This window comes from Halichoerus grypus, chromosome 15, assembly GCF_964656455.1.
Source record: "Halichoerus grypus chromosome 15, mHalGry1.hap1.1, whole genome shotgun sequence".
Lineage (NCBI taxonomy): Eukaryota > Metazoa > Chordata > Mammalia > Carnivora > Phocidae > Halichoerus > Halichoerus grypus.
In genome coordinates, this window is record NC_135726.1 from 59,950,068 (window position 1) to 59,977,229 (window position 27,162).

Sequence of the window (27,162 nt, forward strand, 5' to 3'; positions counted from 1 at the left end):
ATTTGCCACATTCATGGTACTTGTTAAGGCCTTCCTCCTGTGTAAACTCTTTGATAACAGAGCAGGTAGCCAGAGATAAAACATTTCCTGTGGTTACTGCACTGGTAAGGCCTATCTCCAGCATGGACTCTCTGGTGATACCAAAGGTAGAGCTAGAGGTAAAAGATTTCCCACCTTGGCTGCACCTATAAGGCCTTTGTTCTCTGTGAATACTCGTGTTGAGAGAGCTAAGATTGATAGCTAAAGGATTTCCCGCACTTAATGTACCCAAGAGGCCTTTTTCCTTTATGTATTCTCTAGTGTAGAATGAGTACCAAACTACTAGTAAAAGATCTCCACATTTACTGCATTCATAAGGCCTTTCTCCAGTGTGAACTTGCCAGTGCACAATGAGGGCAGATTTTCATCAAAAGCATTTCCCACATTCAATGCGTTCATAATGCCTTTCTCCAGTATGTACTATCTGTAGTTGAATAAGGATGGAGCTATGGCTAAAAGACTACACACATTCACTGCACAAGTAACAATCTTCTCCAATAGGACTTCTCTGGGGATGAATGAGGACAAACTTTTGGTTGAAGGGTTTCCCACATTTGTTGCACTTGTACTGACTTGCCCCAGTATGAACTCCTCCATGTTGACTGAGGGTTGAGTTTTGCCTAAAAGACGTACCACATTCACCACACACACAAAGCCTGTCACCACTGTGGACTCTCTGGTGAATAACCAGTGAAGATTTATACAGGAATGCTTTCCCACATTCACGGCACATGAAACAGTCTTCCTATGTCAACACACTGGTCCTGAACAAGTGTGTATGTGGGGCTAAAGGTGTTCTTACATTTCCCCCAGGTGACATAACTTTTTCTGCTTTGAAAAGTTGCCCCACACTGAGTGATTTTGTTTGGCTTCTCTCTGGTGTGAGTGGCCTGCAGTTGGTGTTCTGAGGTGGCCAGGAAGGCTTTCTCAACCTCTCCACAGGTGAAGGGCTTGTCAGACACATGTAATTTGCAGCTCTTCACAAACACGGCTTCTGAAGGGTTTCTCTCCCATTTGCTGTTTCTCATGTTTTCTGAAGTTTGTAATGAAATAAAATCATTTCATACCTGCCCCACACCTGAACACTTTCTGGCTGTTTTCTTTTCCCTGGTGCACAGCCAAGTGGAAAATGTCTCTCAAGACTGGACCACACGGGGCGCCTGGGTGGCTCAGTCGTTAAGCGTCTGCCTTCGGCTCAGGTCATGATCTCAGGGTCCTGGGATCGAGCCCCACATCGGGCTCCCTGCTCGGTGGGAAGCCTGCTTCTCCCTCTCCCGCTGCCCCCACTTTGTTCCCTCTCTCGCTGTGTCTCTCTCTGTCAAATAAATAAATAAAATCTTTAAAAAAAAAAAAAAAAAAGACTGGACCACACATCTCACAGGGGTGGGTCTTCGGGGAAGACTGAGCTGCCTTGGGCGTCCTGGTCTGCGACACGCCTACCGAAGTGCTCTGGGCAAAGGGTGCCTCCTCATCCTCTGCTCCACAGCAGCAACCTGAAGGCAAAGAAGCGCTGGTGAAATTTGTGTTGACTATAGCGAGGGGGTGAGCCATCACATCATGCACCCGACTCATCTAGGCATGAATGTATGGCATGCATTTCTAGGTAAGGGAGCTGGAATCTGGTCAGAGAAGTTGGGCATTTCTGGGCTCCTAAGGCAAAAGAATGGTAGAGACCTCATCATGGGAAGGACACAAGGATAGTCCGTAACACAAAGAAGAGAGGCATATTCTAAAACTTGTTCCTCTGCTAAAGGAGTCCTGCAGGACCTTTTCTGCTGGTGACATGAGGGTGTGTAAACTGTATGTCCAAACCCAGGAAAACTAATTGCCACAGAGCTTCTGCTGTTCAAAGCCAATTTCAGGATGTGTGCACGCCTTGTGGCAAGTGTGGGCCGTGCTGCAGAGCGACAGAGGAAGACTTGGGAGAGAAATGAGATACAAAGTCCAGAGAGGTAGAGATTATCCCTGGCTGGAAGTCAGGGTAGAAATGACAGAGTAGAATTGACTAGTCAGTAAAGTATCAACAAAGGGAAGGAAAAGTAGAAATGGAGAATGGTACTGGCAATAACAACAAAACACTGGTTAAATGGGAAACATTCCTGGTATAATCTGAACACAGTCCTGAGGCCACACTCTCCCCAGTTTCACCAGGGGCAGGCACCTGTAACCTCATCTGCAGCCTTGGCTACTGAGAATCCCTACAATCTTTGCTGCATCTGACCTCTGCTGATGGTGCTGCACTGTGATCACATGGCTGGTCCCTCCCTAGAGCCAAAATGGCCACAGGCCCTTCAGCTGGTGACCTTGCAACCAACCCAAGGTGAAGGTCTTTCCCCACCAAAACCAGCCTGTAAAAGCTGGAAGAGGTGACTGATCCATCACATGTGGGGACATCAACAAAAGGCTATCAGGAACACACAAAAAAATCAAGGAAACGGGACATAACCAGAGGAGCACAGTAAGTTTTCAACACGTGAACCCAAAGAAACACAGATCTACAAGCTGTAGGACAAACAATTTAAAATTGTTTAAGGGGGTGCCTGGGTGGCTCAGATGGTTAAGCGTCTGCCTTCGGCTCAGGTCATGATCCCAGGGTCCTGGGATTGAGCCCAGCATCGGGCTCCCTGCTCGGCGGGTTGTCTGCTTCTCCCTCTCCCTCTGCCTCTGCCCTTGCCCCTGCTTGTGTTCTCTCTCCCTCTCTCTCAAATGAATAAATAAAATCTTAAAAAAAGCTTTAAAAAATAAAATAAAGTAAAATTGTTTAAGGAAGCTCAGCCAAGGCACCTGGGTGGCTCAGTCATTAAGCGTCTGCCTTCGGCTCAGGTCTTGATCCCAGGGTCCTGGGATTGAGCCCCGCATCGGGCTCCATGCTCCGCGGGAAGCCTGCTTCTCCGTCTCCCACTCCCCCAGCTTGTGTTCCCTCTCTCTCTGTCAAATAAATAAATAAATCTTAAAAAAAAAAAAAAGAAACTGTTAGAAAATATGTTTCCCACATGGGATATAACTTCCCTAATTTCCAGTGATCAAGATACCCACTTCACTGGGCAAATCATACAAGCCTTAATGAATAGCTCGCAAACTTGGAATTATCACTGTCCCTATCACTCTCAATCATCAATCAAGGTTGAGAGAACTAATGGGATCCTAAAACTTAAAATCTCTAAGCTTGCTGAAACTACTGTAGTCCCTTGGCCTACGGAATTGCCTCTGACTCTGCCAACTATTTGCAGTATCCCCTCCAGAAAACATAAACTCACTCCTTATGAGATAGTCACCAGTAAACCAATGTCTATTGGCTGATCCCACTTTCTGCTGATCCCTTGTTATCCCATACTAATATAACCAGTGATTGTAAGTCTTTAATGTCTTATGCTAAAGCCTATCATCAGGTTAGCAGCTTTCCCTGTTCCCAATTCAAATGATCCTGTTAATCATAGTCTGGAGCCTGGTGACTGGGTATTTTGGAAACATCACAAGAGAAAAACAGCTCTTGAGCCCCACTGCAAAGGACCTTCTCAAGTGTTCCTGACCACTGATACTAATGGAAAACTAGAGGGCACTGAGTCTTAAATACACATCTCACAGCTAAAGTCACCAGCTGACTTCTGGTCCTGTATTGATGCTGGAGACCTTCAAATAAAACCAACACATAAGAGAAGCAACTGACATTGAGGTAGACTGCTTCCACCCAAAATGCCAGATCAAGACTTCAGATTTTAAGCATGAAATGCTTTTTTCATTTTCTTTCCTTTACTGTGGCATTGACCTGGAAAGATAACGCTTTCGGTATCTCCCAGGCCATTGCTAAGGGGGTAACCTTTAAGACTGCTGGATTCATCATCAAAGATCCCAATCTTCCCATGACGCTAGGGACTCCCTGGTACTCTTTGTGACCAACTACTCTTCTATTCCCCATGTAAATGGGGAATAACTAACTACAACTAACTACAATCAATGCCCCCACCCCCACCGCCCCGGAAGAAGTCTCTTACCAAGTTTCACTTTTATGACCAGAACAACTTGTGCCTTGTATTTACCCTTCTTCAATTATATTCATATATACCAAGTTAGTAAATTAACATAAATCTTTGTAAATACTTAACGTAAATCTTAGTACGTGTGCACCATCACCTTCCCATAGGGGATTCAGATCTGCTCCTACTCACTAAGAGATCTCACCAGCAGTAAACATCTTTGCAAGGTATTTAGAACACCTTTGCAAGGTTCTTTTAGGCTAGGAGATTTTCTTCCCATATGTGCTAAAAACCTAAATTATTCCTGGCTTGAATGGGTAGAACCAGCAATCTCTACAAATGAATCCATGAACAGTAACACTTCAATGAGAAGTTTGGGCTCTGACAGGGTCTATCTTTCCCTGTGGTTGTTATCATTCTCCTCGGGCCTGTGAATGCCTACATAGCTAGCACACAGCTGGGCAATGCCTCTTAGGTTATCTAATGGTGTCCCTAACTTTTCACAAGCAAACTAAGACATCTTATTGATCAACTCCCCTGGATTTATATTGTCCAGACATACCTACCCAGAGGCATTCATGGCTCAGGATTTGCTTCCTTTGGCAAGGCCATAGTTTCCTGCTTATAGGAGTAAATGTAAAGGTGATTATGATCAGAAACCCATCCTTAACTTTGGAAGATATTACATAATTTATTGCTAAGACAATTGCTTCCAAAAAAGATCTTTAGACTCTGGCCAAAGTTGTTGTTGCTTTTAAAGATTTTATTTACTTATTTAGACAGAGCACACAGGGAGCTTGATCTCACAACCCTGAGATCATGACCTGAGCTGAAATCAAGAGTCAGACGCTTAACTGACTGAGCCACCCAGGCGTCCCCAAAGTTGTTCTTTATAATAGAAGAGCTCTTGAATATCTTTTAGCTGTGACCAACACCACCTACTGTACCTGGATTAACACCTGCATAAGTTGAAACTCAAATTGCATAAGATCACAGAACAAGCCACTTGGTGGCATAAGAGGTGATTCCTTCCACAAGGCATTTCTTTGACTTATTGGATTGGGTTTTAGGGACCATGGCTCCAAAATGCACTCCAAACATCAGGAATTATCCTGTTTATAATAATCTCCGTGCCATGTATTCTCAAAATTATGCCTCTTGGCAGCAGTTCACAAGAAGCAAATCCCCTCCCTCCCCCTAGGTGTTCAGCATTCTTTCGGAGGCGCCTAGCCATGCTCTGATTGGTCAGGATGGAGAAAACCCCTCCACTGGCCTCGAGCGGGCCGCCAACTACATTACCCAGATCAGGCGCGCAGCTGACCCAATGGAAGCATTTCCGTGGTGATTTATCGCTGAGGGGCGGGACTTCCGGCCTCGTCCTTGTGGCGTCCTTCTTGCAGCTCTGGGGCGTGCGGGGGCGGTACCGAAGTGACGGAACCGTCAGGGCGCAGAAGTCGTTGTCCCCACGGCAAAGAGGCGGGTCCGCGGCTCGGCGACGCCTTCCAGGCTGCCCCGCGCCGGGGCCGGGACGGGGACCGCCGGCCTGGGTGTCCGCTCCGCCACAGAGTCCGATGGCGGCGGCCGCGCGCAGGGCCCCGGCTCAGGTGAGCGCTCGTCCCCCGGGCCCTCCCGCCGTCCCCCCACCCAGACCCCGAAGGCCCGAGCGCGGGGCGCCGGCTCGCGTCCCTGCGGCCCAGGCCCCGGTGTCCGGGACGGGGAGGCGGCGGCGGGCGGGGGCCCCGTGCGGGAGCGGGCTCGGGGCCGAGGGGGCTGCGGCGGGAGGACTCTGCCCTCAGGGGACAGCGCGTGAGGGGGTCACGCCTGCACTGCGGGCCGAGGTGTGCTTCCTCTTTCCCGAGGGCCCGGGGAGCCGTGGGAAGACGGTGAACAGGCAGATACAAGTCCAGCCTTCCCAAGCTGCTGAGAGAACATTGATCCATAAATAACCCCGCTGACACGTTCTCAGGGTTGTGGTTTCCTGTTAGTCTAAATTCCATTTCTTCAGTCCCTGAGTTTGGAGATCATGGAGAAACCCAAAGCCCAGGGTGTGAGGTCCGTGTCGGGTTTTATATGTTACCGTTTCTTGCAACCACTGTAAACAGGTGTGGAGGGTTCTATCGGGAACTGGTTCCGAGATGGGTAAAGGCTCTGGTAAAACTGTTAGGCAACCACCAGGCCGTCTTTGATGTGGGAACAAAAAGCAGGTGTGCAGAAGTCACGACTGGAATGGCTACCGGAGAAGCTGTGTGTCTATTCTGGAAGTCCTAAGAGATAAGGATCAGAGGATAGATGATATATGTCTGGAATATTCAGTGCTCTAAGACTTGGGACATATTTATGAATTATACTTAGAACAAATGAAGTACTCAAAGTTGACATTTCTGTAGCTGAGAATCCTTTTAAAATCATATGAAATATTAAACAAGATAATTATGGAAATGCAATAAAAGTAAAAAAAATTCATGGTAATCCTGTACGAAGCTTTCTATTTAAACATTTAGAGAAAATATCTTAATGAAATAAAAATTTGAAAAACAAATTAATACTAAGAAATATGACAAGAATTGAAAGAAATCCAAAAACATCAGGAATTGTGAAAAGCAGACCCAAATAAATATAGATGCAAGCCATTTTTTACATAGAAAGATTAGATGTTATAAATACAACTACTACAAAAAGACAATTTGTGTATTTCAAACAAAAATGCTAATATTCCTGAGGTTATTAATTCAAATTGAGAGCCCAAAAATAAACACACACTTATCATTTAATCTATGACAAAGGAGGCCGTGGGGAAAAGACAGTCTCTCCAATCAATGGTATTGGGAGAACTGGACAGCTACATGGCAAAAAAATGAAACTGAACCACTTTCTTACACCATTCAGAAAAAAACAAACTGAAAATGGATTAAAGACCTAAATATAAGACCTGAAACCATGAAACTAAAAGGAAAACAGGCAGTAATGGCATGGATATCAACCTTAGCAATATTCTTCTGAATCTGTCTCCTCAGACAAGGGAAACAAAAGCAAAACTAAACAAATGGGACTAAATCAAACTAAAAGCTTTTGCATGGCAAAGCAAGCCATCAACAAAACAAAAAGGCAAAGATATTTCCTAATGATGTATCCAATTAGGGACTAATATCCAAAATATATAAAGAACTCCCATACCTCAACACCAAAAATCCCTAAAAACTCCAGTTAAAAATTGGCAGAAGACCTGAATGGACATTTTTCCAAAGAGGACATGCAGATTGCCAAAAGACCCATGAAAGAATGCTCAATATGACTGATTATCAACGAAATGCAAATCAAAACCACAATGAGGTATCACCAGTCAGAGTGGCTAGTATCAAAAAGACAATAAATAGGGGCGCCTGGGTGGCTCAGATGGTTAAGCGTCTGCCTTCGGCTCAAGGTCATGATCCCAGGGTCCTGGGATCGAGCCCCACATCAGGTTCCTGGCTCAGCGAGGAGCCTGCTTCTCCCTCTCCCTCTGCCTTTCTCCCTGCTCATGCTTTCTCTCTCTCTCTGTATCTCTGTGTCTCAAATGAATAAATAAAATATTTAAAAAAAAAAGAATAAGTAAGCGTTGGCAAGGATATGGAGAAAAAGGAACCCTCATGCACTGTTAGTGGGAATGTAAATTGGTGCAGCTACTCTGGAAAGCAATATTGAAGTTCCTAAAAAAAACCTAAAAATAGGGGCACCTGGGTGGCTCAGTCATTAAGCGTCTGCCTTCGGCTCAGGTCATGATCCCAGGGTCCTGGGGTCCAGCCCCGCATTGGGCCCCTGCTCAGCGGGAAGCCTGCTTCTCCCTCTCCCACTCCCCCTGCTTGTGTTCCCTCTCTCACTGTCTCTCTGTCAAATAAATAAATAAAATCTTAAAAAAAAAAAACCCTAAAAAATAGAATGATACAGCCCAATAGCTCCACCTGTGGATATCTACCTGAAGAAAACAAAACACTAATTCAAAAAGATAAGTGTACCCCTTTATTTATTGCATTATTTACAGTAGACAAGATATTGAACCAAAGTGTCCATCGATAGATGAATGGATAAAGATGTGATATATATGTATACACAATGGACTATTACTCAGCCATTTAAAAAAAAAAATCTTGCCATTCCGATGGAGAAAGATACTGTATGATTTCACTTACATGTGGAATCTAAAAAAAAAAAACCACCACCAAGGAGAGAAACTGACTCATAGAAAACTAGTCGTTGCCAGGGAGGAAGGGTTAGGGGGATAGGCAAAATAAGTGAAAGGTATTAATTAGTACAAACTTCCCATTATAAAATAAGGAAGTCACAGAGATGAAGAGTACAGCATAGGGAATATAGTCAATATTGTAATGACTTTGTATGGTGACAGATGGTAACTACACATACGGTGAGCATTTCATGATATATGTGTCAAATCACTATGTTATACATCTGAAATATATTACATGTCAGCTATACCTCAATTAAAAATTTTTTTAAAAAAATGTATTCTAAAGGGTAATAAATGTAAGTTTATTGAGAAATCTTACATTTATATCTAACAACTTATTCTGGAAAGGAAACCAGAATGGGTTAGTGGTACACAGGAGACAGCCTGGGAACACCCCTGACATCTATATATTGGTAAACTTTTATAAACATATATGTATTAAATTTGATTATCAACGTGTAGAGAAAATAGGTAACAATAAAATATTAAGATGGATTGCAAATGAGAAAGAAAAAGAAATCTCAATTTATATCTCAGGTCAAATAGAAAATTAACTGCATCAAGCTGAACATGGAAACAAAAAGCCTAAGGTTATTTAAGAAAAAAAAAAAATTCTTTTTTAACAAACCTGCACTTGAAATGTGCGAGCCATTACAAAACAAGACCCCAATTTAAAACCACAAAATACGCTTTTCACTTTTTTTAAAATAAAAATATATGCAGAATACAAAACTAAAAAATTTAATCACAAAAATGACATATAATGTAAAAAGAACTATATTTTCAGTATCCATACAAGCCATATTAGGAAAAGTTTTAAAACAGGCAATTTTTGTGAAAACTACTCAGTATATGGAGATACACACAACTATACAATATATTAATTTGTGAAAATTTCATTTTGATTTCAAAATTTACCTTTAACACATTCAAAACTAAAGTGGACTGAAATTTTTAAATGTTTAAAAAACATTCTAATTGTAGAAAACATAGTTATATATTTATCACTTTATCATTTCTACTTTATATCAGCCACATTTCACTGAATGTTTTAAAAATGTATTTGGAAGCTTTCCAGTGCACTCTAACAAAATTCATTAAAATAAGAATGCTTTTTGTTTTTCCAAGTGGTCATCTGTTGTATACATCATGTTAAACAGTTTAGGTTTTAAATAAGTAAAACTTGCATTGAATTTTTAGGAAAGAAAAAAAAAATGACTCTTAATGAACCAAAACATAGCTATGTGAAAAGAATCTCTGGTGTGTGGCATAACATACCTTAATGGTGTTGATCATTTCGCATTTAAGCATCACAAATCAAATATGTCTAAAGAGGGTCTGAAGAGAATTAATCTGGCAGGGCAAGTAGAGATCCATAAGAAGAGCTCTCTCAGTACATATGAAAATGAATCAGGGCACCTGGGTGGCTCAGTTGGTTAAGCATCTGACTTCAGCTCAGGTCATCATCTCAGGGACTTGGAATCAAGCCCTGCATGGGGCTCTCTGCTCAGCGGGATGCCTGCTTGTCCCTCTCCTCCTCCCCCCACTGGGGTGCGCTCTCAATTTAAAAAAAAAAAAAAAAAGAAAATGAATCAAAGGATTTCTGTGATAATCCACCAATTGGTGAGCATGCTCTTGGTCTCACAGAGTGATTCAGAAGAGAAAATAAGCTAGGTCACACACAGATGGATTAGACAAAATTTCACAGTAAATATATTGATTTACGTGGCACTCTATAGAATGAACAAAACTTAGGATATTACTAATGCAATATAAATGCCAATAACTGAGAGCTAAGCACAGTAAGAACTGTGAAAAGGAAAGTTATGTTAATATTTATATTAAAAACTTGATATAAAAACATTATATACAAGATCAAAATCCCATAGAATTCTGTCATGAGTAAGTGATCAGTGTTTTGTTAGTTTTATTGATGCTCCCAGGGGCCAAGGTAAACACCATCATCACTTCTATGTCATAGTCAGCAAACTGAGGTTCAAGGGGCTCTGGGGAGTTGTCCAGATATTCCCAGGAATCCACAGAGACCTCAGTACTGTGCAGACCCTCCTCCCTGCAGGTGGGTTTTGGAGACTGACTTGGATCAGAGGCTCCTGAGAAGCTCAATTCCTGACACACCTGGGGGCACAGTGGTCTGGTGGTGGTAACAGGGAGAGCTGTAGGTGCCTGGCTCTAGGATGCTCCCCACAGGTAGAACTATACAGGAATGGACACCTCTTCACAATTTCCAATGGACCAGGGATAGAGCAGCTCCTAATTCCCATTTTACATAGGATGAAACTGAGGCCCTGGATGGGGGCATGTGCCTGTGGGTCTAATTAATGACCTCTACATCACCCCCTAGCCAGGCTTTGAGGCTCAAAGTAAAGCCCAGACCATACTGATGCAACCTTGTCCCCCATCTGCTCCAACCCACCAACCCCAGTGGTGATAAACCAGGAAAATGGGTAACCACTACTAGGCAAGGCTTTATTGTATTCTTCAATGACTGGACTTAAGGAGAATGTGATGGAGAGGGGCTCCTGGGTGGCTCAGTCGGTTGTGACTGCCTTTGGCTCAGGTCATGATCCCAGGATCCTGGGATTGAGCCTCAAGTCGGGCTCCCTGCTCAGCCGGGAGTCTGCTTCTCCCTCTCTCTGCCCCACCCTGCCCCGCACTAGTTCTTGCTCTCTCCCTCAAATAAATAAAATCTTTAAAAAAAGAATGTGATAGAGGCATGTGGGTGGCTCAGTCGGTTAAGCATCTGCCTTTGGCTCAGGTCATGATCTCTGGTTCCTGGGATCCAGTCCCACATCTGGCTTCCTGCTCAGCAGGGAGTCTGCTTCTCTTTCTCTCTCCCTCTGTCCCTCCCCACTGCTCATTCTAATAAATAAATAAAATCTTAAAAAAAAATAAAGAATGTGATGGAGAACATGTTAATAATGCAGAAAAAATTTAAAAGGCTACAGCTGTTCAATCCATTGTGAATAGCGCATGTGCACGCACACACACTTGTTTCATTGTCCTGTTAAAGGAAAATAGCCGAAGCTCAAAGAATAAGAAAAAGATATGTGCAGGCATTTTACCAAAGTTGTAGATAGCAAATTAGCATTTGAAAAAATGCCCATCGTGAATCCTTACAGAAATGCAATTAAAACAAAATGAGAGAACATTAAACACTTATTAAAAAGGCTAAAATTAAAATGGCCCAACCAAGTATTCAGAATATGGAGGAAATGGAACTCTCATACACTGCTGGGAAGATGAAAAAGGTATAATCAAAAGTAAAACATTACCTGTCCTGTAACCCAGACATTTTACTCGTAAGTTCCCGACAGAAGATCAAAGAAACATACATTCACATAAAGAACACAAATATTTATACTAGCTTTATCTTCAATAGTCAAAGTCTAGAAAAAACCCAAATCCTCATACACAGATAAGTGGATAAACTGGTATATCCAAAGATACTACTCAGCAAAAAACAAAAAACCCGACTACTCATATAGTATCATTGATGAATCTCAAAGTAATTGTGACACATAAGGAAAAACAAAATACTCAATTCCAAACATAAATTCAAAAAATTCAAAGGTATCCATCCATCTATTGTAAGAGAAAGTAAATCAGTGGTTACCTGAAGGGTGGGACGGGCAAGGGAGATTATAAAAGGACATGAGGTAAGCATAGTGTGACAGATAAGGTCATTATCAGGACTATGATGATGGTTTCAGAAGTTCGTAACTATGTCAAAACTCGCCAAATTATACTGTAAATATATGCAAGTTAGTACATATAAACCATACCTCAATAAAGCTTTAAAAATGGCTCAAGATAGAATGTCTTTGTCCCACTTTTTGGAAAATAGGTTTGACAACCCCACACTGACTCCATCTCTCTTTCTCATGCCTATGGGGATATTACCTCAGGGGCAGCAAATATGGAGAACAATGAATATTTCCAAACAAGTCACCAGGAATGCTTCCTGGGTTACAAGGGCCATATCACAGAAATACAGAGCCCCTTTTACCTTTTTTCCCCGCATCTGTGGTAGTGGCTTTGAGGCAAACATCACTGAGAGGAAACCACAGAACCTTTTGATTATTTTAGTTTTTATTTTTTTCTCCAACAATGATTACCTACACAAGATAAATATGCCTAGAGGTCCTGAGATTTGTATACACACTGATTCTATAGTCACTGTCACAGAAACTTGTCTGGATCCATTTTTAGAAGAGGCACATTCTATCTACTTAGATGCAGTCTCCTCCACATCCTATTAAGCCAGTGTTTCTGTACCAATTATGGCTTCCCCTGCACACTATGATCTTAAAACCAGCGACCGTAGCCCAATAGATTGTGGACATCAGGGCACATAGCTGTTTGTAAAGCTGAAGAAGATAACCCCTCAACAGTGCTGACATCCCCTGTGATGTCTCCTTTGAGTAAGGGGAAGAAATTCCTGCTCCTTTCAGAAGCATCTGAGGATCTCCCAACTGCCCCCTCCTTGGGGTCATCACTGAAACTCCTAAAACACAAAGCATCCAGATCTCAAATGAAAACCAGAAAGCCCTGCAGTTTAGGTTGTGGGGCAGCAATGCAAATTTGGTCAAAACTGGCAAGCTATTTTCTGCCATCCTCCTTAAGCACAGACAATTTGAGACTCCTAAAAAGTTCACCCAGCAATGCTTGTTGAGCCCAAATCTGTATATAAACTACCCCATAGAGTAAGTAGAAATCTAAGATTAAAGAGGACTTAAAGAGTAAGGCCTTGATAATCACATAAGCCAAAGCAATGTGCGGCAGACATTTACCGTTTCGGACTTGGAAGCTGAAAAAAACTCTCACAAGTGTCACATGAGACTAACATGTCCCTGAAAAAGGTAGTCATTCTCTGTAAGCTACCAGCCAAACCCATATTTCCTGGGTCATCAATGATTCAGGTCCATGCCCAAGGTACTTAAGGAGATGGGGAAACTGATCCTAAGGGCTCAGGTTACGACTAATTTGTTCTAATTCATGAGAGAACAAAGGTCAGCTTCACTGAATACATTGTGGAGGTGACGGATGCATACTTTGTGGACCTGCCAGGCAGGAGAGGTGAAAAGGCTTTGGTCACAAAATCTAGCAGTGAGCTAAATCCAGAAAGCGCCCTGGACAGCTTAGAAAGTGCAACATATTTACACAAGCTTACTACAGTACTGAAACTGAAACTTCCAAGGGATATCCCACTGTGCATGTTTAGATGTCTGAGATTCAGTTCAGATGGCTCCTCAGAGTTCCCTCCAGTGTTGTTAACAGTGAATAGGAAATTACACATTCCCTGCACACCTAAGGCCTTTCTCTAGTGTGAACTCTTTGATGTTGAGAGAGGGTAGATTTTCGTGTAAAAAACTTCCCACATTCACTACACTCGTAAGGCCTTTCTCCAGTATGACCTCTCCGGTGTTGACTGAATTGGGAACTATCCCTGAAGGATTTTCCACATTCACTGCACTCATAAGGCCTTTCTCCAGTGTGAACTCTTTGATGATAACGTAGTTTGGAGCTAGAGATAAAAGATTTTCCACATTCACTACACCCGAAAGGCCTATCTCCTGCATGAACTCTCTGATGATAACGAAGGGTGGAACTGGAGGTAAATGATTTCCCACATTCACTGCATTCATAAGGCCTTTTACCTGCATGAACTCTCTGATGATAAGAGAGGGTAGCGCTACTGGTAAAAGATTTTCCACATTCACTGCACACATAAGGTCTTTCTCCTGTGTGAACTCTCTGGTGTCGAATCAGTATTGAGCTATTGGTGAAAGATTTCCCACATTCACTGCACTGATAAGGTTTTTCTCCCCTATGAACTCTATGATGATAACCAAGGCCAGAGACAGATGTAAAAGATTTCCCACAAGCACTACACTCATAAGACCGTTCGCTATTATGAATTCTCTGGTGTATTGACAGGGAAGATTTTTGGCTAAACGTCTTCCCACATTCACTGCATTCGTAAGGCCTTTCTCCCGTGTGAGTTCTCCGGTGTTTATTGAATTGTGATCTATCCTTAAAGGATTTCCCACATTCAGTGCACTCATAAGGCCTTTCTCCACTGTGAACTCTGTGATGATAACGAAGGCTGGCACTAAAAGTAAAAGATTTCCCACATTCACTGCACTTGTAAGGCCTTTCTCCTGTGTGAACTCTCTGATGGTAACGGAGAGTGGAACTGGAGGTAAAAGATTTCCCACATTCATTGCATTCATAAGGCCTTTTACCTTCATGAACTCTTTGGTGGTAACAGAGTGTGGAGCTACAGGTAAAAGATTTTCCACATTCACTGCACACATACGGTTTTTCTCCTGTGTGAACTCTCTGGTGTTGAATGAGCGTCCACCTATTGTTAAAAGATTTCCCACATTCACTACACTTGTAAGGCCTTTCTCCTGTGTGAACTCTCTGATGTAAAATGAGGTTATTTCTTCGGATGAAGGATTTCCCACATTCACTACACTCATAAGGCCTTTCTCCAGAATGAACTCTATGATGATAATGGAGGTCAGACCTAGAAATAAAAGATTTCCCACATTCACTGCACTCATAAGGCCTTTCTCCAGTATGAACTCTCTGGTGATAACGGAGAGCAGAACTAGTGGTAAAAGATCTCCCACATTCACTACACTCATAAGGTCTTTCTCCAAGGTGACCTCGATGATGATACTGGAGAGTGGAGCTACAGGTAAAAGATTTCCCACATTTACTGCACACATAAGGCTTTTCTCCTGTGTGAATTCTCCGGTGTCGAATGAGTGTCCACCTATTGTTAAAAGATTTCCCACATTCACTACACTCATAAGGCCTTTCTCCAGTGTGAACTCTGTGGTGGTAACGCAGGCTGGAGCTAAAGGTAAAAGATTTCCCACATTCACTACACTCATAAGGTCTTTCACCTGAGTGAACTCTTAGGTGTATAATGAGGTTATTTCTTCGAGTAAAGGATTTGCCACATTCACTGCACTCGTAAGGCCTTTCTCCAGTGTGAACTCTGTGATGATAACGGAGAGCAGTACGAGTGATAAAAGATTTCCCACATTCACTGCACTCATAAGGCCTCTCTCCAGAATGAACTCTCTGATGATAACGGAGGTCAGACCTAGAGATAAAAGATTTCCCACATTCAGTGCATTCATAAGGCCTTTCTCCTGTATGAGATCTCTGATGATAACTGAGGGCAGAGATAGAGGTAAAAGATTTTGCACAGTCACTACACTTGTAAGGCCTTTCTGCAGTTTGAACTCTACATGGAATCAACACTGAGCTATGGCTAAAAGATTTTGCACATTCACTGCACACATAACTGTTTTCTCCATTGTGCCATTTCTGGGGATGAATGAGGACAGATTTGTGGCTTAAGGATTTCCCACAATTGCTGCACTTGTATTGCCTGGACCCAGTGTGAGTCTTTCCATGTTGACTGAGGGTTGAGCTCTGCCTAAGGGATTTTCCGCATTCACCAAACTCATGATGTCTTTTTCCAGTATGGAATCTCTGGTGTATAGCAAATGAAGATTTGTACCTGAATGTTTTCCCACATTCATTGCACACAAAACAGTGGTCCTGAACAAGCGTGTGTTTGGGACCAAAGGCTTTCTTGCATTCTCCCCAGGTGTAATGACTTTTTCTGCTTTGTAAAGTTGCCCTGCACTGGGTGATCGTGTGTGGCTTCTCCCCAGTATGTGTGGCCTCTTGCTGCAGATGCCCCAAGCCGGACAGGAAGTCCTTCTGAACCTCTCCACAGGTAAGGGGCTTTCCTGAATCATGGATTCTGCAGCTCTTCACAAAAGACGCCTTGTCCACAGCGCACCTAAATGGTTTCTCTCCCACGTGCTGCTCCTGCTGCTGAGAGTTTATGTTGAAATAAAATCGTTTCGCACATGCCCCACACCTCATCAGTTTCTGGCTGTTTTCTTTTCCCTGGTGCTCAGCCAAGTGGAAAATGTCTCTCAAGACTGGACCACACATCTCACAGGGGTGGGTCTTCCGGGAAGACTGAGCTGCCTTGGGCGTCATGGTCTGTGACACACCTATAGAAGTGCTCTGTTCAAAAGATGCCTCCGTATCCTCTGCTCCACAGCAACAACCTGAACGCAAAGAAATGCTGGTGAAATATGTGTTGGCTATAGTGAGGGGGTGAGCCCATCACATATATGCATCCATCTCATCTAGGCAGGAGTATATGACATGCTTTTCTGGACACAGCAGTTGGAATTCAGTTGAAGGAACAGCCACTGTGCATTATTTGACCCCTAAGGTCACAGAATGGTGGAGACCTCACCAGGGGAAGGATACAAAGACAGGATATGAGACAAGAAAAAGAGGCAAGGACTACAACTCATTTCTCTGCCAAGAGTCTTTGGCAGGACCTTTGCTACTGCTGATGTGAGGCTGGGTAAAAGCATGCATCCAAGCCCATTAAAACCCAACTGTAACAGATTAGCTGCTGTTCAGTGTCAAGTTAGGGATGTGTGAACATCTCATGGCCAATGCTGGAGTACAGAAACAGTGAGAGAAATGGGTGAGATGTGGAGTCCAGAGAGGTGGAGATTATCCCTGTGCTGGAAATCATAGTAGAAATGATGAGAGAACTGACAAATTGGCAAAATGTCAAAATGGAAATGAGAAGGTAGAAATGAAGTGTGGCCACTGAAAACAGCATGAAAGTGTGGGTGAATAAAGACAGGTTCACCATGGGGGACCTGGTGTGATCTGAACACTCTCTCCATCCATTGACCAGGACCATGACCCTCTGAGTCCACTCTGTCATGTCTGGAGTCCTGCCCATCCTCTGATACACAAAGGATTCTTCCGTGTAAGCCCTGAGCAACTACATGGGACATGGACGATACAAGTCCTAAGGGAAAAACAGGACAAATGAATAGCCAGCACTATCCCGGGCTATTCAGCACAGAAGACAGCAAGGTGATGTCAGCGTAATACAAGAGGAAACCAGCCTTTGTCTTTGGCAGGCTTAAGAGTCAATTAAGATACTACAGGGGCACCTGGGTTAGTTAAGCATCTGCCTTCGGCTCAGGTCATGATCCCAATGTCCTAGGATTGAGCCCCGCATCAGGCTCCCTGCTCGGCGGGAAGTGTGCTTCTCCCTCTCCTTCTGCCACTCCCCCTGCTTGTATATACGCTCTCTCTCTCTCAAATAAATAAATAAAATCATAAAAAAAACCCCAAACTACTACAGTGACACAATGGAGCACACAAAAAGGAGAATAACCACACAGGAAGGATTGATGGGGACACTGGCTTAGTGAAGACAGCTGGATATAGGCAGCAAATAAGAAGGGTGGGGCTGTGTCAGCCAAAGGACTGATGCCACTGCATTCCCCTACTCTGCAGGGCACCTCAGAAGCCTCTGCTGCAGAGAACATCAACAAGTCCTGCTATAGTGGCAGAACATGACAGATTACACAGCAGAGGTGTCCAAGTGTTTGCAGGCATGGACCCCATATGCCTGCTCTGCAGAAGACCCCGGCAGCTTTTGCACTAAGGTAACCAATAGCTATCACCATGGGGGACCTGCCAGAGAATAATATACTGAGCTGCCCCCTCCACCAAAAAAGGAGCTCTTGCTCCATTCCAGGAGCAGAGCTGCCACTCACACCAACCCTGCATACACCCTGGACCCCAGCCCCACAACTGCTCCACAGCTGCCTATATTCCATAACCTCACTCCATGGCTATCAGCTGAGTGCCCAGGTCTCAGGCACGACAGTCATGGCTGTTGCGGGCTAGTCAGCTCCTCCGATCCCAGAGACACTGAGTGTACCCATGCTCCAATCACAGGCGCCATCGATGCTCAGTGTACAACTGCATCTCACACAGCAAGTCAACACTGCTGCGGGCTATTCAGAAACTGGGACCCTACAACTGCTATTGCTCCATGTATATTTACACTCTTAGAACCCAGACACATACCCACTGCACAGGTGCCTGCACATAACACACCAATGCTACCACCACCACAAAGACACCCAAGAGCTGGACTTGGCATCAAGAGAACCGCAGAGCCAAAACATTTTCTGTAGGAGAAAGAGATCAGGAGGTTCCCAGTAGCACTGTCTACTACTGTGGACACACACAGCCTTGGCTATTGAGGACTCCTACAGTCTTTGATGACACTGATCTCAGGTAACAGAGCTGCACAGACACTAAGCCTCTTGACCAAACTGTAGTCAGAACTGCCACACCCCACCAAGCCGGTGCACTCACATCCACACACAGGTAAAGATCTTCCCCACCAAAACCTTTCTGTAAAGTCTGGAAGAAGGGACTAACTACTTCATGAAATGTACAGACAAAAATGCAAGGCCAGGGCGCCTGGGTGGCTCAGTTGGTTAAGCGACTGCCTTCGGCTCAGGTCATGATCCTGGAGTCCCGGGATCGAGTCCCGCATCGGCTACCTGCTCAGCAGGGAGTCTGCTTCTCCCTCTCCCGCTCCCCCTTCTTGTGCGCTCTCTCTCTCTCACTCTCTCTCTCAAATAAATAAATAAAATCTTAAAAAAAAAAAAAAGCAAGGCTATAAGAAACACACACAAAAAAAAATCAAGGAAACAGGACACCCCCAAAGGAACACAGTAATTGATCAGTCAACCCAAAGAAATGCAGATCTAAGAATTGTCAAAGATTTCAAAATAATTGTTTTAAGGGAGCTCAATGAGCTACAAGAAAACACAGACAATTCAATGAAATAAGGAGAACAATTATAAACAATACAAGCTTTTTCAACAGATAAGAAAATATAAAAAAGGACCAAATAAATTATGGTATACTATACTATACGCCTTAAACAAATAAAACACTGTATGTTAATTATACTGTAAAAAAGTTATGGTAAAGAATACGATAAATGAAATGAAAAATGGTGGTGCCTGGGTGGCTCAGTCATTAAGCGTCTGCCTTCGGCTCAGGTCATGGTCCCAGGGTCCTGGGATTGAGCCCCGCATCAGGCTCCCTGCTCAGCGGAAAGCCTGCTTCTCCCTCTCCCACTCCCCCTGTTTGTGTTCCCTCTCTCGCTGTGTCTCTCTCTGTCAAATAAATAAATAAAATCTTAAAAAAAAAAAAAGAAATGAAAAATGCAGGGGGCGCCTGGGTGGCTCAGTCAGTTAAGCGTCTGACTCTTGATTTCGGCAAAGATCATGATCTCAGGGTTGTGAGATCGAGCCCTGTATCAGGCTCTGCACTCAGCACAGAGTCTGCTTGAGATCCTTTCCCTGCCCCCAACTTGAATGAATGAAAGGGAAGAAAGGGAGAGAAAGGAAAAGGGAAAGGAAAGGGAAGGAAGGAAGGATGGAAGGAAGGAAAAATGCAATAGAGAGCATCAACAGCCAGCCTGATCAATCAAAATCTGAATCGGAAACTGAAAATATATCTTTTTCTTTTTTTAATAGTGCTCTGCACATTTTATTTTTTTTTTTATTTTTTATTTTTTATTTTTTTAAGATTTTATTTATTTATTTGAGACAGAGAGAATGAGAGAGAGAGAGCACATGAGGGGGGGGAGGGTCAGAGGGAGAAGCAGGCTCCCTGCCGAGCAGGGAGCCCGATGCGGGACTTGATCCAGGGACTCCAGGATCATGACCTGAGCCGAAGGCAGTCGCTTAACCAACTGAGCCACCCAGGCACCCATGCTCTGCACATTTTAAAAAAAAGATTTTATTTCAGAGAGAGAAAGAGAGAGGGAGAAAGCACAAGCAGGGGGAGAGGCAGAGGGAAAGGGAGAAGTAGGCTCCCCACTGAGCAGGGAGCCTGATGCGAGGCTCGATCCCAGAACCCTGGGATCATGACCTGAGCCAAAGGCAGATGATTAACCAACTGAGCCACCTAGGTGCCCCTGAAGATATGTCTTTTGAAATCATTCAGTCAAATTAGAAAAGAGACAACTAAAAAGAGTGAATAAAGAGAGTCTATGTGGATTATAGGACATCATGAAAACAGAATAATATTTGCATTATGGGGGCCCTGAAGAAGACAGGCAGGGACAGAAATCTTATTTAAACAATAATGGATTAAAAAATAATGGATGGGGCTCCTGGGTGGCTCAGTTGTTAAGTGTCTGCCTTCGGCTCTGGTCATGGTCCCAGGGTCCTGGGATCGAGCCCCGCATCAGGCTCCCTGCTCTGCGGGAAGCCTGCTTCTCCCTCCCCCACTCCCCCTGCTTGTAGGGGTTCCCTCTCTCACTGTGTCTCTCTGTCAAATAAACAAATAAAATCTTTAAAAGATAAATAAATAATGGATGAAAATTTCCCAAATCTGGGGAAAGACATGGAAATCTGGGCACATGATGCTCGTAAGTCCCCAAAAAGATTCAAACCAGGGGCGCCTGGGTGGCTCAGTCGTTAAGCGTCTGCCTTCGGCTCAGGTCATGATCCCAGGGTCCTGGGACCGAGCCCCATATCGGGCTCCCTGCTCAGCGGGAAGCCTGCTTCTCCCTCTCCCACTTCCCCTGCTTGTGTTCCTGCTCTCGCTATCTCTCTGTCAAATAAATAAATAAAATCTTTAAAAAAAAAAAAAAAAAGATTCAAACCAAAGAGGACTTCACCAACACATTACAGCTGACCCTTTTGAACAACATGGGTTTGAACTGTGCGGATTCATTCATAAGCAGACTTTTTCCAATAAATACACTAAAATACTATAAATGTATTTACTCTTAAGATTTTAACATTTTCTTTTCTCTAGCTTACTTTAATATAAGAATACAGTATACATATAATATACAAAATATGGGTTAATTGACTTTATGTTATTAGTAAGGCTTTGGTGGAGAATAGGCTATTAGTGGCTAAGTTTTGGGGATAGTCAAAAGTTATATACGGTTTTTTGGCTGCATGGGGGTTGGCACCCCTAAACCTCATGTTGTTCAAAGGTCAACTCATGATAAAAGTCAAAATGTAATGACAGAGAATTTGAAAGCCCTGAGAAAAACTCATACAGGAGAACTCCCCTCCCCCTCATAAGGATATGAGCAGTTTTCTCAGCTATAACACTGAATACTAAGAGAAAGTGGGATGATGTGTTCTAAATGCTGCAACAAAGAAACTGCAAACCAAAAATACTTTACCAGCAAAGCTGTCCTTCAGAAATGAAGGAGAAAGACTTTCCCAAACAGAAGCTGAGGGAGTTCATCACCACTTGACCTACCCTACAAAAGATGCTAAACACAGTTCTTCAAACTAAAATGAAAGTATGCTAATTAGTAACATGAAAATACAGAACACACTGATAAATGCAATTGTACAGTCATATTCAAAATATAGGAGTCCTGGGACGCCTGGGTGGCTCAGTTGGTTAAGCGACTGCCTTCGGCTCAGGTCATGATCCTGGAGTCCCGGGATCGAGTCCCGCATCGGGCTCCCTGCTCGGCAGGGAGTCTGCTTCTCCCTCTGACCCTCCTCCCTCTCATGCTCTCTGTCTCTCATTCTCTCTCTCTCAAATAAATAAATAAAAATCTTTAAAAAAAAAAAACAAAAAAACAAAAAACAAAATATAGGAGTCCGTCCTTATCTATTTCACTTTCCATGGTTTCAGTTACCCACGGTCAACTATGGTCCAAAAGCAAATGATCCTCCTTCGTTGTAACATATTGTCAGAAGGTCAATAGTAGCCTAATGCTACGTCATAAAGCCTAAGTCATTCACCTCACTTCATCTCATCATTTAGGTATTGTATCATCTCACACCATCACAAGAAAAGTGAGTATGGTATAATAAGATATTTGGAGAGAAACAGAACACATTTACATAACTTTTATTGTACTATTATTATATTTTATTATTATTGTTAATCTCTTACTGTATCTAATTTATAAATTAAACTTTATCATAGGTATGTATGTATAAGAGAAAACATACTATGTATAGGGTTCAGCACTATCTGAAGTTTCAGGCATCCACTGGGAGTCCTGGAACATACCCCCCCCCCCCCCCCCCCCCCCGTGCATAACAAGGGACTACTATACTCTAATAGTGTGTTAATCACTCAACACCAGTAAGGAGGACAAAAGACTATTAAAAATAACTATCTACAACAATCTGTGAATGGTTACAAAATATAAAAAGATGTGGGGCGCCTGGGTGGCTGGGTGGGTTAAGCATCTGCCTTCTGCTCAGGTCATGATCTCGGGGTCCTGGGATCGAGGCCCCCGTCCCACTCCCTCTGTCGGGCTCCCTGCTCAGTGGGGAGTCTGCTTCTCCCTCTAGCCCTCCCCGCTGCTCGTGCTCTCTCTCAAATAAATAAATAAAATCTAAAAAAAAAATGTAAATGGTGACATTAAAAACAAAAAATGTGAAGGAGGTGAGTAAAAGTTTTTGTATGCAATTAAAGTTATCAGCTTCAAACAGAATGTTATAAGATGACTTAAAGAAGCCTCATGGTAACCACAAAGCAAAAACCTACAGTAGAAACAAAAGATAAACGAATGAAAGCATAACACCATGGGAAATCCTCAAATCACAAAGGAAGACAGTGAGAGAGGAAGAAAGGTGCTACAAAACACTCAGACAATAATTAACAAGATGGCAAAAGAGATACCATGGCTGAACTCAAAACAAAACAAAAGGCTGAAAGTGAAGGAACTGAAAAAGATATTCCACACAAATGGAAACCAAAACAGAATATGGGTAGCTATACTTATAGGTGATACGACAGACTTTAAGTCAACAACTGTCACAAGAGACAAGGTCATTATATAATGATAAAGGAATGAATTCACCAAGAAGATGTAAAAATTGTATGTATGCATCACACATCAGAGCATATAAGTTAAGTCTTGAGCAAATTCAACTAGATCTGAAGGCAAAAAAGACAGCAATTGAATATTAATATCAATATCCCCCTTTCAACAATGGGTGGATATCCAGACAGAAAATTAGTAAGGATATATCTGAATTGAACATTCTGGTCCAAATGGATCAAACAGACATATATAGAACATTCCATCCACTATAGCAGCATACACATTCTCAAGTGCACACAGAATATTCTCTGGAATAAATCATATGTTATGTCAAACAAGTCTTAACAAATTTCAGAAGACTGAAATTCTATCATGTACCTTTTCCTAACATAATGAATAAAACTAGAAATCAGTAACATGAGGAAGGGGTGACTGGCCGGCTTAGTCAGTGGAGCCTGCAACCTGGTCTCGGGGTTGTGAGTTCGACCCCTCATGGGTGTGGAGATTACCTAAAAAAATAAGATTTCTTTTTTTAAAATAAAATCTTTAAAAAAAAAACACACAAAAGGGGCACCTGGGTGGCTCAGTCGTTAAGCGTCTGCCTTCGGCTCAGGTCATGATCCCGGGATCCTGGGATCAAGCCCCACATCGGGCTCCCTGCTCCGCAGGAAGCCTGCTTCTCCCTCTCCTGCTCCCCCTGCTTGTGTTCCCTCTCTCGCTGTGTCTCTCTCAGTCAAATAAATAAATAAAATCTTTAAAAAAAAAAAAACAAAATAAATAAAAATTAAAAAAACACAAAAAACCATGAGGAAGCTTAATAATTCAAATATGTGGGCATTAAACAACACATGCCTATCCAATCAATTGGCCAAAGGAAAAGTCAAAAGCAAAATAAAAAAATACCTTGAGAAAAACAAAAGTGGAAACAAAACATGGAATGTGAAAAAGCAATTCTAAGAAAAAAGTTTAGAGCACTAAATGCCAGCACTAAAAAAAAAAAATAATAAAGCTCTCAAACAGCCTAACTTTACACCTTAAGGAACTAGGAAAAGAACAAACTAAGACCAAAGTTAGTGAAACAAAGGAAAAGACAAAGATCAGAACAGAAGTAAAATAAAAACTAGAAATACAATAAAAAGAGGTGCTTTTCTAAAAAGATAAAATTGAAAAACCTTTAGCTGGACTAACTTAGAATAAAGGCAAGACTCAAATAAATTAATTCAGAAAGGGCGCCTGGGTGGCTCAGTTGGTTAAGCGACTGCCTTCAGCTCAGGTCATGATCCTGGAGTCCCTGGATCGAGTCCCGCATCGGGCTCCCTGCTCAGCGAGGAGCCTGCTTCTCCCTCTAACCCTCTCCCCTCTCATGTACTCTCTCTCTCTCTCATTCTAGCTCTCTCAGATAAATAAATAAATCTTAAAAAAAAAAAAAATTAATTCAGAAATAAAAGAGGAGAAATTACAACTGATAGCAGAGAAACACAAAGGATCATAAAAAAGACTACTATGAACTATTATACACCAACAAATTAGATAACCTAGAATAAATTCCTAGAAACATATGACCTATCAACACTGAATCATTTTTTTTAAAGATTTTTTTAAAATTTATTTATTTGACAGGGGCGCCTGGGTGGCTCAGTTGGTTGAGCGACTGCCTTCGGCTCAGGTCATGATCCTGGAGTCCCGGGATCGAGTCCCGCATCGGGCTCCCTGCTCAGTGGGGGGTCTGCTTCTCCCTCTAATCCTCCCCCTCTCATGCTATCTGTCTCCCATTCTCTCTCTCAGATAAATAAATAAAATCTTAAAAAAAAAAAAATTTATTTATTTGACAGAGAGCAGGAGAGCACAGGCTGGGGAGCGGCAGAGGGAGAGGGAGAAGCAGGCCCCCCCACTGAGCAGGGAGCCCGATGTGGGGCTTGATCCCAGGACACTGGGATCATGACGTAAGCTGAAAGCAGATGCTTAACCGACTGAGCCACCCAGGCGCCCCCCAACACTGAATCATAATAGAAAATCCAAATAGACAAGGAAATTGAATCAGTAATCAAAAATATCCCAACAAAGAAAAGGTCATGACCAGATAGATTCAGTGATGATTTCTATCCACATTTTAAATATTAAACTCTCAAGTTCTTCCAAAAATCTTGGAATTTGAAAATTCCAAGGAACCCCTTGGAATTTCAAACTCATTTTAGGAGACTAAAATTAGGTGTCCTAATATTAGGACACCAAAGCCAGGGAAGGACATTACAAGAAAACAAAATTACAGGCCAACATCCCTAATGAACATAGATGTAAAAAAGCTCAACAAAGTACTAGCAAACCAAATTCAACAGTATATGAAAAGAATCATAAACTATGATCAAGTGAGATTTATCCCTGGGATACAAGGGTGGTCTCCTCATAAGTAAATCAATAAATGTGCCATATATTATTAACACAAAGAAGGCAACTCATATGATCATCTGAATAGATGTGGAAAAAGCATTTGACAAAATTCAGAATCCTTTCACAATAAAAACTCCCCCAAAATTAGGTATAGAAGATATACACCACAATATCACAAAGGCCATATATAAGCCCACAGCTAAGAACACATTAAACAGTGAAAAGGTAAAAACTTTCCCTCTACTATCAGGAACAAGACAAAGATGCCTATGCTCATAACTGCTATTCAAAATAGTACTGGAAGTCCTATCCAGAGCAATCAGACAAGAAATAGAAAGGTCTCCAAATCAGAAAAGAAACAAAACTGTTTGCAGATGACATGGATTTTATATAAAGAAAACCCTAAAAAGTCCACCAAAAACAAAATGAATAAATAAACTCCGTAAATTTGCAGGATATAAAATCTACATACAAAAATCAGATGTGCCTATTACTAACAATGAAACATCTCAATGAGAAATTAAGAAACCAATCCCATTTGGAAGAGTATTAAAAAATATATAATACTTAGGAATAAATTAGCCAAGGAAATGAAAGATGTGTACAATGAAAACTATAAGACACCAAAGAAAGAAATTGAAGACAAATAAATGGAAAGATATCCCATGTCTGTGGACTGAAAGAATTATTATTAAAATGCTTCTACTATATAGGGGTTCCTGGGTGGCTCAGTCGTTGTCTGCCTTCGGCTCGGGTCATGATCCCAGGACCCCGGGATTGAGCTCCGCATTATCGGGCTCCCTGCTCAGCAGGAAGCCTGCTTCTCCCTCTCCCACTCCTCCTGCTTGTATTCCCTCTCTTGCTGTCTCTGTGTCAAATAAATAAATAAAATCTTAAAAAAAAAATGCTTCTACTACATTAAGGAACCTAAAATTCAATGCAATATCTACCAAAATTCCAATGACATTTTTACCAGAAACAGAAAAAGAATCCTAAAATGTGCACCACAAATGACCTCAAATAAGCCAAAGAAATCTTGATCATGAATATCCAAAATTAGAGGGACCACACTTTGTGATTTCAAGCTATACTACAAAACACTACGGTACTGGAATAAAAACAGACATCCAGACCCATGAAATATGATAGAAAGCCCAGAAATAAACCCCCACATATATAGTTAACTACTCTTTCTTTGACAAGGGTGCCAAGAACATGCATGGGAAAAGGAAAGTCTCTTCAGTAAATGGTGCTGGGAAAACTGGATATGCACATGCCAAACAAAATAAAACAAAACAAAACAAATAAAAAAAAAAAAGAAAGAAACTGGGACCCTACCTTATACCACTCACAAAAATTACCTTGAAATGGATTAAAGACTTCAATGTAGACCTGAAAATGTAAAACTTCTTGGGGGGGAAAAAAAACAGAGAAAAAGCTCCTTGACAATGGTTTTAACAATGAGTTTTCAGATAGGAAACAAAAGCACAGGCAACAAAGGCAAAAATAAAGTCAAGTCAAGCTACATCAAACTAAAAATCTTCTGCATAGCAAAGGAAACAATCAACAAAATATAAAAGGAGAAAGTATTTGCAAATGCTTTACCTCATAATGGTTAACATCTAAAATATATAAGGTACTCATACAACTCAGTAACAAAGAAACAATCGGATTAATATATTGGCAAAGAACCCAAATAGACATTTTATTAAAGAAAATCTACAAATATCCAACAGGTATATTAAAAAATGCTCTTCCCCACTAATCATCAGGAAAATGCAAATCAAAACCACAATGATGTATCA

At 42.2% G+C, this 27,162-nt stretch overlaps 1 protein-coding gene and 1 long non-coding RNA gene across 8 annotated transcripts in view; one reads left to right on the plus strand and one right to left on the minus strand.

Annotated features, from left to right (window-relative positions):
- Positions 1 to 27,162, minus strand: part of LOC118535558 (uncharacterized) — a 61,216-nt gene that overhangs the window by 21,337 nt on the left and 12,717 nt on the right. For 3 of the 7 annotated variants that reach the window (XM_036091873.2, XM_036091871.2, XM_078063043.1), the window contains one exon: positions 12,325 to 16,364. The exons of 3 other annotated variants lie outside the window; for them this stretch is intronic. In XM_036091873.2, the coding sequence (XP_035947766.1) occupies positions 13,564 to 16,293 (2,730 nt within the window). In that variant the 5' untranslated portion in view covers positions 16,294 to 16,364 and the 3' untranslated portion in view covers positions 12,325 to 13,563. Of the gene's footprint in view, positions 1 to 1,106; positions 1,200 to 1,418; positions 1,533 to 5,312; positions 5,443 to 12,324; positions 16,365 to 27,162 lie in introns of those variants that run through there. One more of the 7 variants, XR_004917237.2, reaches the window with a different exon arrangement.
- On the plus strand, positions 5,555 to 6,482 carry LOC118535593 (uncharacterized). Its single transcript, XR_004917248.2, has 2 exons — positions 5,555 to 5,617; positions 6,116 to 6,482. It is a non-coding gene; the product is annotated as an uncharacterized LOC118535593 (long non-coding RNA).